At 40.1% G+C, this 13403-nt stretch overlaps 1 protein-coding gene across 6 annotated transcripts in view; it reads right to left on the bottom strand.

Annotated features, from left to right (window-relative positions):
• mlip (muscular LMNA-interacting protein) overlaps positions 1 to 13403 on the bottom strand; it is a 48641-nt gene that overhangs the window by 25007 nt on the left and 10231 nt on the right. For 4 of the 6 annotated variants that reach the window (XM_039690660.2, XM_089117345.1, XM_089117343.1 and 1 more), the window contains exons 2-4: positions 6692 to 6808; positions 4686 to 4802; positions 1383 to 2867 (exon numbers count right to left, since the gene is read on the bottom strand). In XM_039690660.2, the coding sequence (XP_039546594.2) occupies positions 1383 to 2867; positions 4686 to 4802; positions 6692 to 6808 (1719 nt within the window). Of the gene's footprint in view, positions 1 to 1382; positions 2868 to 4685; positions 5185 to 6691; positions 6809 to 13403 lie in introns of those variants that run through there. The other 2 variants (XM_089117347.1, XM_039690661.2) reach the window with 2 other exon arrangements.

Genomic DNA, 13403 nt, shown 5'->3' with positions numbered 1-13403 from the left:
TGAAGAAAAAAAATCTACTCTGTTTTTCGGAATTAACGAGTTAATTTTTCATGAGAAAAAAAATGTGCTCTGTTTTTCTGAATTAATGAGTTAATTTTTCATGAGAAAAAAAGTTTTTTCTCTGTTTTTCTGAATGAACGAGTTAATTTTTCATGGAAATTTTTTTTGCTCTGTTTTTCTGAATTAATGAGTTAATTTTTCATGAGAAAAAAAATATTTTGCTCTGTTTTTCTGAATTAACGAGTTAATTTTTAATGGAAATCTTTTTTGCTCTGTTTTTCTGAATTAATAAGTTAATTTTTCATGAGAAAAAAAAATATTTTGCTCTGTTTTTCTGAATTAATGAGTTAATTTTTCATGAGAAAAAAAGTTTTTGCTCTGTTTTTCTGAATTAACGAGTTAATTTTTCATGGAATTTTATTTTTTTTGCTCTGTTTTTCTGAATTAACTCGTTAATTCAGAAAAACATTGCAAAAACTTTTTTTCTCACGAAAAATTAACTCATTAATTCAGAAAAACAGCAAAAAAAATTCTCATGAAAAATTAACTCGTTAATTCAGAAAAACAGAGCAAAAATTTTTTTTTCTCATGAAAAATGAACTCGTTAATTCAGAAAAACAGAGCAAAAAAAATTTCTCATGAAAAATTAACTCATTAATTCAGAAAAACAGAGAAATTTTTTTCTCATGAAAAATTAACTCGTTAATTCAGAAAAACAGAGCAAAAACTTTTTTCTCATGAAAAATTAACTCGTTAATTCAGAAAAACAGAGTCGATTTTTTTCTTCAAGTGAATGCAATACGCCCTCGTACAAAGTCAATGGAGACGGTTGGATTGTTTTCCCCCTCTGTGGGCGTGGCCTAAATACGCTCTGTCTCATGCACAGTATGACAAATGGCGGGGGACATGCAGCTTATCATACGCTTCCCCCAACGTTTGCGCCAATAAAAGAAAATAGAAATACATTAAAATGAATTTAGATTTAAAAAGCAATAATTGCATGAAAACAAGTCTTTTGGGTCGAGTCACGAGTCAAGTCTGAAGTCAGCTGTTTGTGTGACTCAAGTGTGACTCGAGTCCCCATCTCTGGCATGAATACATATAAAAAAGCCAATATACCCATGCATTTGCTTGCATATCAACATAAACATCACCATCAGTTCAGAACATCTCAGTCTGCATTCGTGTTGTGTGGAAAAAGCTTAAAACCGTACTCCCCAGAGATGGCCGTGCAAGCATCTCTACTGTGGTACACCATGCATGTATTGATCAAACCAAGGGTGCCCTTTGCTACAGATTTAGTGCTTTTGCATGAGTGTGATGCATTGCAAACCACTTCTCAGTGGTAGGGCATGCAAGCAGCGAAAGAGCATGCACTGTACCTTTCTGTTTTTACAGTCCCCATCTGCGCAGTCTGGTGTGCTTCCCCATTGGGATGGAGAGGGGGATGAACAGAAAGAGTATGAGGGAGAGGGGGAAAGCTGACGGGTGCCGCGATCTGGGGTGGAGGACCGGGAGCTTGGGTGGACGGGAGGACAAGCCGGAGAGACTGGAGGTGTGTAGGGCCGGCGGGCGAGACCCATGGGAGACAGCCTAAAAGCCGGGGATGATGGCTGCACTCTTTCCCCGTCATTTATGCAAGCAGTATTCTCTTTGTGGCTTAAAACTGGAGATATGGAATTGATGTGTGACAGAGCAGGAGATGTACATGAACTCAGAGTATATTTTGGTACCAAGGAGTCGAAACTGTCAGATGAACGTCCTATGTGTTTCACATGTGGTTCATTGGAGAGCTCAGATTTCAGTGGGAATGAATATTTTTCTGGCTTAGCATGAGGTTTCGTGTCATCGTTATGTGTTAAAGATTCGCCTGACTTATTTGGATCTATAGATACAAGACATTCTGCTGACACTGGTGGGTTTTTATGGTTCTCGTTGCGGGAACATGACAGATATCTTGGTGTAGGAGATCTCATGCCGGAGTCGGAGCCACACAAAAGAGCGCTAGGAACATTCGGCAAACGAATCCCCTTGGGACTTGATTTAGACAGGTGAGCATTGGACTGGACTGGCGAAGAGATGTGATTTGTAGGTCTTTCTGGTGGTTTGATGAGTGGGGATTCGTCAGGTGCCTCAACCAGCTCTCGTTTCCAAATCTGTGGCTTTGAAATCTGGAAAGACTTTGTGTCTATGGAGGTACAAGACTTGGCTTTGGACACGTTCATGGGTGCGACAGACGAGGCGGCCGAGCACGCTAAACAGGACGACATGTTAACGGGACTGATGGGCCAGCAGGGAGTGTACGGTCTTTGCGAAGAAGAGGACAGGACGGGTAGACGGCCTTTCCTGAGGATCGCCGTGAGCAGGGAGAGTTGTGTCGGGGGAGTTCTGTGCCGGGCGCGGGGCGAAAGAGGACAGGGCGAGGTCGTCCGACTGTCACAGGGTGTCCCGCAAACAGACGACATCTGCAGCAAACTGGAGCCCGGAGCCAAAGAAAGCCGCTTGATTCTCACCACGGAGGGGGTGAAAGTCCCCGATCTCACGGAGGAACACGGGGAAACCGTGCCGCTAAAAGGACCCGGAGAACCGTCTCGTGAGAACCAGCTCCTGTCCTTGTCCCAGCCCTCGGAGAGAATCGACTCCTTGGAGGATGTGAGGAAATCCAGGGAGCTGGCGGGGCTAAGGACCTCGTCTCTCCGGGACGAGCTATTTAAACACAGACCTGAGCTGACCTCGGCACTGTTGTGAAATCCTAGACGGTGTTTGTTGACGCTGGTTTCCATGGCAGGGGTTATGCTACCCAATTCTGCGGGAGAACCAACTAGGGTGGAGGGGGGTTTAAGGGTTAAAGTGTCAGTTGACTGAATCTGAGAAAGAAAGCAAATTACAGAACTCATGATGATTAACCATTGATTTCAGCAAATTGTTTGTTTATTAACACGCCTGATTGCTAATTACAGTGTAACTCATTATTAGAAGGACTAATTTCTCACTTGCTGCCCAAGTCGGTTCAATCCGATCGCAAATATCAAGTTTGTAATTCTCTACATGGTCTACATGTTTAAGTGACCCCATCGGCGAGAGAAGTAAACATGATTCTGGCACAGACTAATTGACCCGTCGCTAAGCCCCGCCCTCCCTAGTTACTGTTGCTACGCCTGTCAAGCTTTCGCGGCTGGCCCATCTATTATAGTGTGGATGCACCCGGTGTCAGACATTCCCAATGAGATAATTAGTAATTTTCGGCGAACAAGTGAAATATCTGAGAGAGCAAGACAAAGGGGACTACAGTATGCATTCGAGGGATATATTCACGACATTATATGCAACCGATTAGAGAATAATTTCTTAAAAATTGAAGTTAAAGCCTCACGTTATAGTCCCAGCGCCTCATACGCTGACCGTTCACATGGGAAACACAAATTGAGGAACAGCTATGTTCATACACAGCAGGGTATGTGAAAATAATCTTAATAATTATAAATCAAACAGCTTATCAATAAATCTCGTGGAATAACACTAATACCGGGAGAGCCGCGATCGGATTGGGTTAAGTTAAGGGGTAACGTTAGAAGGACGTCGATTAACAAAATGCTGAAATATATGTCAGTGAGCCTTTCTCTTGTCTCTTTAATCGTCTTATTTTACGTTATATCATTATGACCAAAGAACCGTCAATATTTCCAAGCAAAGGTGTTTTTGTTAATCATGTCGACATTTACCAGTAATTGTGAATGGGTCTCGCACATAGACGCTAGATCACGCCAATCATTTCTCCCCTTGGCTTTTAGATTTTCTGGCAGGAAATAATTCCTCTCCCCCGTCCAAACTTTTAGTATACCGGTATCAGATTTGCACAATCCCTACGCACAATGCTTCAGCATGCTTCCCTCGTTGGAAAGCTTGCCAGACCTCCCGCGCATAGTTACGGTTGCTAAGACATGATTGGCCAGTGGCGGTTTTCGGGCGTGGCTTAGCGAAGGGTCAATTACAGTAACTCATTATTAGAGGGACTAATTTCTCACTTGTTGCCCAAGTCGGTTCAATCCGATCTCAAATATCAAGTTTGTAATTCTCTACATGGTCTACATGTTTAAGTGACCCCATCGGCGAGAGAAGTAAACATGATTCTGGCACAGACTAATTAGACACAATAAATGCTCGTATCCATCACTTGCTCGGTCAGAACTTATCTAGTTTGTAAGCACACTAATGTGTGTGTTTAATTAACTGGGATCTGCAACACAGAAAGCAGCCGTGTGTTATCAGTATACTCATTATCATGATGTCTCCCATTAGAGCCGGCTAAAAGATATTAAGCATCCATCCCAAAACAACTTGAACATGTACTTTACAAACAGTTCATCTCTAAACTATGACTTGGGAAGTCATGGCTTCGATAGCTTGTTTTCTGGTCAATCAGCGTATTCATTATACTGTATATAATTGTGGCATTTTTAAAGAAGGTTCAGCCGTAAGTTACAGAACAAAATTTGGTAACACTTTACAATAAGGTTCATTAGGAAAGTTGAGCATTGTTTTGTTCATGTTAGTTCACTAATGTTAACAAATACAACTTTTGATTTTAATGATACATTTTAACTAAAGTCTTGTTCATACTAATGTTAACTAATGAACCTTATTGTAAAGTGTTACCTTTAATACAGAGTTACCACAATACTAACCTCACTTTTAGTGTTGTTCTGGAGCGTTTCCCCCGGCTCTTGGATGTAAATAACCTCAGCCTTGTAGACACCCTCCTCCGCCATGCTCTTCTCAAAGTCCCCTGGCTCTCGGGAAGTCTGACATTGGAAACGGAAATGTTACTAAGAGACACCAAATCTGAAGTGGCAGCTGTCCCGAAGTTACAGATGGCTATTTCTAGCTTCTGAGCATCTTGACGATATGAGAGAGTCAGTGAATGCATTTATGTGTGCGTGTGTTTCCCGTTCCAGCTCGGTCCATGTCCCTCATGTATTGCTCACGTGCAAGAACGCATGACCCACCCTGGTTGTGTAAGCCCTTCAGCAAATGCCTTCTGCAGTTTCCCTTTTACACACACATAGGTCATCTTCTCCGAGGGGAATCACTGAAGTCTCCCTCTATCAGTATTTGCTAATTAAAGGAACAGTTCACTGAACTATGACTGTTCCAAACACACACACGATGTTATTAAGATCAAAGCACGCAATACTGCAACGCAAAAAAGATTGTGAATCTTTAATCTAAATGTGATGTCGGATTGTGTTACCATGGAAACGGTACTCTAATTTCTTTCAGTTGGCTCCTCCCCTAATGGGCGGTGTCATTTTTTATATTACAAAATGTGTTTGAATTACTTGAATCTAATCTTGACAAAACACATATCGTCGGAAAGGTCTGAGTCTCAAGGCTCCATATTCTGTGATGTTTGGACAGAAATGGGTTAATTTGTTACAGGAGAATGCATCAACACAAAATTCAGTGCATTGTGTGTGTCACCCGGTAGCTATTTTTAGTACAGGGTCTAAACATCTCTAATTTTTTATGATATCGACTTTAAATTTGAAACACAACTTATATATAATATTGTATAAAATAATACATATTTAGTACAGTACATTTGATTTACAGTATTTAAACTTCCATTACTTTTTAAACTTTTTAAACTAACTTTTTCTCAAAAAGGGGGCTGTTTAAGTGGTTGAACCCATGTTCACCATGGACTATCATTGTATACATTATTTAAAATTCTTTAAAACATTCATGTTCGATGGAAAAAACATATCAGCATATGGATTTGGAACTACACAAAGTTATTAAAGGAGTAGTTCACTTTTAAAAAAAAACTTTTGCTGATAATTTACTCGCCCCCATGTCATCCAAGATGTCCACGTCTTTCTTTCTTCAGTTGAAAAGAAATGAAGGTTTTTGATGAAAACATTCCAGGATTTTCTCCATATAATGGACTTCAATGGGAACCAAACGGTTCAAGGTCCAAAAGACAGTTTCAGTGCAAACTGTTCAAAGGGCTTTAAACGATTCCAGACGATGAAAAAGGGTCTTATCAAGCGAAACGATCACTCATTTAATAAATAAATAACAAAGTTTAAGTTTTATAAGCTCAAATGGTCGCCTTGCTCTGTTCTGTGATGCGCGTTCGTGACTCTCCTGTTCGAACTCGTTCATCAAAATGAAAAAATCTTTTTTCGTGTCATTTGGCTGATTCAACGAACGAAATTAATGAGTTGACTCGGAAAAGATTCGTTCATTTTGATGAACGAGTTCGAACCGGAGAGTCGCGAAGAAGGCGACCATTTGAGCTTATAAAACTCAAACTTTGTTATTTATTTATTAAACGAGCGATCGTTTCGCTTGATAAGACCCTTATTCATCGTCTGGAGTCGTTTAAAGCCCTTTGAACAGTTTGCACTGAAACTGTCTTTTGGACCTTGAACCGTTTGGTTCCCATTGAAGTCCATTATATGGAGAAAATCCTGGAATGTTTTCATCAAAAACCTTAATTTCTTTTCGACTGAAGAAAGAAAGAAATGGACATCTTGGATGACATGGGGGCGAGTAAATTATCAGCAAAAGTTTGTTTTTTTAAAGTGAACTACTCCTTTAATTAACCCCTTCCGTGTGGTGTCATGTTTTGCTTTTGACACAGTATGGTCTTAATTTGAACAGGACCCATGCTGAGCCGAATCACCTGGTTTGCTCTGCCAGCCTGAAGAACCTTTTTCCAGATCCTGTTCTCCACGGGCAGTCTTTTCAGAAGTGGCACAAAGGTGAAAGACTTGAGCTTGGTTGCAAACACAGTCGTGACCTGTAAAAACAGACATATTATTAAAGTCATTTCAGAGCACACAGCATCTGTCTGCACCAACTAATGATAGAAACAAAACCGGCGCTGTGTCCAGATGAGCAGAAATGTTTCATGATTGGAGCATACAAAAACATTAAAAAAAAGCTGCTCTTCATTCTGAAACACAAATCAAGAGCTGTGATTATCAAATCATGCCACAGACATTTACACCACCTCCTCTTGCAATCATGCCTTTTCTGGATTTCGCTTGATCATTTAGCAGCTCCTGTGGATGAAATACGTGCCTGTCTTGCTAATAGCGACAACATACTTGTTTCTCATCCCAGAAAATGATGACTTAAGAAAGTTTGACATATTTCTGACAAACTTTAAAATGAGTAAAAAATGCTTGCGTAGCACATTTGCATCCTGATCCAAAACAATGGCTGAACAGATTAACTTTAGAGGAAACCATTTACCTTCTGCTGACTTTAGCTCTGCCGTCGACATGAAGCGGTTTGAGGATGGTAATGTGTGATTGATTTCAAGCTAGTGTGTTATCATTGGAATGCAGAAACAACAGAGAGTCCATTCAGTGTTTAACAGTAGGCGTTAGGGACGACCCTTTCCTGCTCGCAATATAAAATCAGACAATTAGCGATTGTTGGCCTGCTCTCTTGGCATGTTTATGATGACTAGCAGATGTCATAATTATCTGATTTAAAGCACATGCACCTACTTATTCCGTATTATTAATATTGCGTTGTTATTAAAACTATGCTTATGATTTTTTTTATTGTGAAGGATTTCCCGTGCATGGACATTTGTTGTCTCTTAATCCTTCACAATTCATTCGAACTCATGAATACTAAAACAATGCATGAATTTCTTGATTATCTAATGTCGGATTATTCAAGAAATTCATATTGGTCTGCTTAACTAATTTGACTAATATAAACTGACAAACCATTGTGTTTAGGGGTTTATTTGAAAAGGATTACAGGCCAATTAATAATGATGCAGGTGAAAAAAAGTTATATATATATATATATATATATATACACACATTGCCAATAGCGGGTCCCTTTCATTAGTTAGGACAGATTGCTTTAGCAAGAGGCTCACAAGCCTTAAAGCTGACCATCAATTAATCTCCGTAAATCCAATCACTGATTGCTCATGTGCACAAACTGCAAAGATGTTTTTTCTATCTGGCAAGCTCTAATCTGATTGGCTGGCTTTGCATTATAATTGTGCTTACAAGACATAAGCCTTTTTGAAGATGAAATGATCACTAGATTGCGGCTGCCTTGTTAGTGGCATAGTTCTTGAGATTTTCAAGTTCACTGTTAAATGATGTTATTTTTGTTCTTTGTTGTGTTTTTATTTATGACATCAACATCTTCTTGGGATTATAATTAAAGGAGTAGTAAAAAAAAAACTTTTGCTGATAATTTACTAACCCCGATGTCATCCAAGATGTCCATGTCTTTCTTTCTTCAGTCGAAAAGAAATTAAGGTTTTTGATGAAAACATTCCAGGATTTTCTCCATATAATGGACTTCAATGGGAACCAAACGGTTCAAGGTCCAAATTACAGTTTCAGTGCAAACTGTTCAAAGGGCTTTAAACGACTCCAGACGATGAATAAGGGTCTTATCTAAGACCCTTCGAGTCATGACTCGAAAAAAGATTTGTTCATTTTGATGAACGAGTTCGAACAGGAGAGTCACGAACGCGCGTCACAGAACAGAGCAAGGCGAGCATTTGAGCTTATAAAACGAAAACTTTGTCATTTATTTTTTAAATGAGCGATCGTTTCGCTTGATAAGACCCTTATTCATCGTCTGGAATCGTTTAAAGCCCTTTGAACAGTTTGCACTGAAACTGTCTTTTGGACCTTAAACCGTTTGGTTCCCATTGAAGTCCATTATATGGAGAAAAATCCTGGAATGTTTTCATCAAAAACCTTAATTTCTTTTCGACTGAAGAAAGAAAGACATGGACATCTTGGATGACATGGGGGCGAGTAAATTATCAGCAAAAGTTTTTTTTGAAGTGAACTACTCCTTTAAGGTGTGTATTTGTGTTTTATTAGTCTCACAGCTGTTTGGTTTGGTTTATGGTGTAAAACTCTTTTACTGGAGAATATTTCCTATTGTGAAAACAAAGGGGGGAAATATTTCCAAAAAAAAGCCAAAGTTATATTCTCTGTTGTGACTCCCATCAAAACACTGTGATCTCAACATGCAAGTTATATCCGTCCTGTGATCCTGCACAACAATCCCGGCCCTTAAGCCATGTTCACAACAACACAGTTATGACACTTTTCTTCTTTTTGTCCCTGTTTGGCCGTTTCATCATCCATATCTTCTCTTTTCATTGATATTCCTGTTAAGAGCTTTGGAATGAGATTAAAAAATCCCTGAAGCATTAATATGAGCCCTTGAACACATGAATAACATTATTTCCACAATCTAGATTAGAGACAGTCACGGTCGGGTTGCAGCAGAGATGAAACAGGGTCGAAGTGCAGTAACTTTATTTAAAAAAAAACAAACTCAAACTCAGGAATTTCAGGAACAGAACAGCAAACTTAACGTTACATAGAACTGACAAACTCCTGAACGAAACTCAAGGCTTAAATAGACAACAACTGAGGAGCTAATTAACAAGACACACCTGAACAGAACCAACAATCAATTAGAAACCACAGGGAACCAATTGACAGACTGAACACCAACCTAGAAACAGACATGAGCACACAAACTCTAAAGTGAACAAACAAACACAAACACAATAGCAGATGTATATGGAAGATTATACAACATATCTGGTTCTTTAATCTCATGAGCTGACAGACAATCTGATATTTGGTATAAATTATATATCATATATTTTGTGACTTGGCTAAGTTAAATTATGCCCTGAACATGTTTCTGTTAAATTTGGCAGAATATGTTTGACAAAAATCCTAACGTATTTTCAGCATTATGCATTAAAGAATCAGCAGTAGGGGGCGTGTCACTCATGATGAGGGAGGACAGTGGGCCAACCAGCAGTAGGGGGTGTGTCACTCATGATGAGGGAGGAAAGTGGGCCAACCAGCAGTAGGGGGCGTGTCACTCATGATGAGGGAGGACAGTGGGCCAGCCAGCAGTAGGGGGCGTGTCACTCATGATGAGGGAGGACAGAGGGCCAATCAGCAGTAGGGGGCGTGTCACTCATGATGAGGGAGGACAGTGGGCCAACCAGCAGTAGGGGGCGTGTCACTCATGATGAGGGAGGACAGAGGGCCAATCAGCAGTAGGGGGCGTGTCACTCATGATGAGGGAGGACAGTGGGCCAACCAGCAGTAGGGGGCGTGTCACTCATGATGAGGGAGGACAGAGGGCCAATCAGCAGTAGGGGGCGTGTCACTCATGATGAGGGAGGACAGTGGGCCAATCAGCAGTAGGAGGCATATCAAACTGAGCTTGAACGTTTGAGCTTAAATGTGCCCCAGGCTTCATCTGACACGGCCCTCGGTTCAAATCCCACAACACTACAGATAGGAGCTCTCAGAAAACTACTATCTTACAAGCTGTAATTACGAGCTCTACGAGGAAGTGAACTCTTGTATATCATACTGTACAATTGCAGTAATTACGACATGGTGTGTGTGAACACATCTAAATATCAACAGTTTTTTCACAGAAACCACTTACTGCACCATTATTGTCTCTAATTATCCACCAGTGGGAATGTGTTGGAGAAAACTCACTTTTTATATGTCCTGTTTATTTGTCATTTTTGCTGTGAATGACTTGTACAAACTTTAAAGTAGGAAAATAGACTGTGTTTCCGGGGACAGTCCCAGATAAGAGGGAACGTTCCCATAACTTTCACTTCAGTATTCTGTAAAAGTTCACAATCTGTAAAAAATGTGTCATAACACAGTTTTGAGTCCCAGCTGAGCAAAGTTTGTCTATTCTTCAGTGAAGGATGAGATAGGACCAGGCTTGGACTATTTTACGTTATGTTTTGGTTATGTGTGTGGCAGTCGTCCATGAGGGGCTGCCGCTTTTAATTTAACGTTTGTTTATTTCATAATTAAAGTGTTGAACGTTCATCGGTTCCCGCTTCCTTCCCCGAATAAAATACCGTATTACAGAAACCATAGTGACTAAAGAGTGGCGGGAAACTACAACAAAGAAAACGTGAAGGTAAACAAACTAAAAGTCCAAATACAACAGAACCGTGAAATCATGTTTTCATAAAATAACCAAAATGATAGAATGGAATGTTCCTCAAACGTTCACATAAACCAAGAAAAACCTTCTTAATACATTCAGAAAAAACTTAATGGCAAAACATATGTCAGAAAAACATATTTTAGTTAGCTAGGGTATCACCCACATATTCAGTTTCAAGAAAAAAAAGGTTCTACTGCTTTAAGGTGCAAACTATGAATATGGCGAGTCTTTGAGTGTGCAGAATGGGACTCACACTGCTAATGTCTTGAATGCTCCCGTTATAATCATCATAACCCATGATGACACAGACTGGGGTCCCTTGAACAGTTTCACGTGGCTTTTTGTTCTGCACTCCCGCAAACCATCCAATTACAATCAACAAAGCAGTCTCATACCCCGCTCGCACTCGCAGTGTCAAGGGAATGCAAAAATACCTCCTTTGGATATTAAATAAATTGTCATTGCAATTAAATTTGCTGTTGTGCAAACAAGGGAAAAAAGTGAAAAAATTACCCAACACTCTCACGAACCAGCCACACTCCTGCTCGGCTAAAGTTTGCTGCCTTATTTCAATTGTGTTGCTGACAGGTCCATTTTTTGTCATACATGTAAAGTACTCAATATTGTTTGTTAGTAAATTAATATTAATTCCCAGCCAGCAATGACATGTGGGGCCCATATGAGGGCTTGATGGGCGGCAAAAGTGGGCCCCATTATGGGCTTGCACCCGGGATCCACATTGGGGCAAGCTGTGGAAGCCCAGATGTACTAAAATTGGGACCAGTACGGGTACTGTGTGGGTCTTAATTGGGCAATTCATGTCAGACCCATTTGGGCCCCACCTGGCCAAATGGGCCTTAAGTGGGCTTGCACCCGGGATCCAACTTACCCAGATGGGCTTTAAATGGGCTCTGTAAGAGTCTTATGTGGGTCCTAAGTGGGAAATTCAAGCCAGACCCATTGGGGCCCCACCTATGAATTAATATTAGATGCAGTCCAGTTTGACCACAACTATTATTCAGTGGTCTGTATGAATATTCGATGGACGTTACAAACAATTAATTCATAGATTTAACGTGACTGGCCGTTAAAACAAGGCTTTTCTCCACTGCCTGCCAGTTATTTTTACTATGTTTCTACTAAGTACTAGTAAGAATTCAATATACACCTTGTTGATAATGCATATGTATAGGTGTATAAACCCAGATTCAATGCAGTTTCTCGATTAGCGTTTTTTCCATTAAAAAAAAAAACATTATAAAGAAAACACAACCATTTATCATGTTGTGTTAATTTTCTGGGAACATCTGCTGACTTAAATAAAATATAGTACCCATCATCAATAAGATTCATCAATTAGATATTTCAGGTCTCGTTTACACTGCATGGTTCAAGTGACCCAAATCCGATTTTTTCCTCTCATGTGGCAGATCGGATATGACCGGTGAACGTATAAGCAGGAAAAAAACGCATGAATTCCGATTTTCTCAGATCGGATTCAGGCCTCATTCATATGTGGTAATAAATCGGATGTGAATCGGATACGTGCATTTGCGTGTGCGTAAGCAGACAAATCGGATATTCCCCAGTAAATGCGAGTCATGCATCATTAAAAACTGCGCGATTATAGGCGCGAGCCGCGCGATGGAAGAAAGGATACACACAGTGGAGCAATGCGGAGGTTTCATGTCGTTTGAGTGTTTGGGGTGAAGAGTGCAGGCAAAAATGCAGGATTGTTACAGAAATAAATCCGTTTTTGAAGACATTTCACGAGATATGAGGCATCGTTTTAAGTGCTCATGGCCAGAGCCTCTCCTCTTTTTTTTTCTCCGCCGTAGGCTACGAGACCAATGTTTTGATGACTTATTGAAATATTGTGGAAAGAAAACACTGGATACTTTTTTTTATTCGCATCTGCATCCATTGAATTTCGTGCTGTTTTGCTTAATTTCCCGGTTCAGAACCATCAGAACGTCTGCATTTGGTAGTTTCAGAAGTGTATATAGTGTGAATGCAAACATCGGATATGGGTCACTTTTAAAAGATGATGTAAGCAGGTCGTCAAAAAAATCGGATACAGTCAGAAAATCGGATTTGGGCATCAAGACCTGCAGTGTAAATGCAGCCTTAAATGTCACTGTTTTATTGAGGCACTTTTCATGAGTTTAGAACATCCCGCTGGTTTTAGTGACTGATGGTGTGTTCACGTGCTATGGAAAATATGATATTTTCCACTTGGTTTCAACTGGTATTTACCAGTGTGTTGCGTTCAAGTGCTTTTGTTGTCGTAATGTGGTAAAAAGATGGAGATCCAAAACTGTTATTTAGCTAAAACTATTTTAGATTGCTTTAGTCATCTGCTAAAGCAAGAAAATGTTTTA

The sequence above is a fragment of the Pimephales promelas genome, chromosome 11, assembly GCF_988280905.1.
Source record: "Pimephales promelas chromosome 11, fPimPro1.hap1.1, whole genome shotgun sequence".
Classification (NCBI taxonomy): Eukaryota; Metazoa; Chordata; class Actinopteri; order Cypriniformes; family Leuciscidae; genus Pimephales; species Pimephales promelas.
This window is presented reverse-complemented; position numbering and strand designations above follow the sequence as displayed.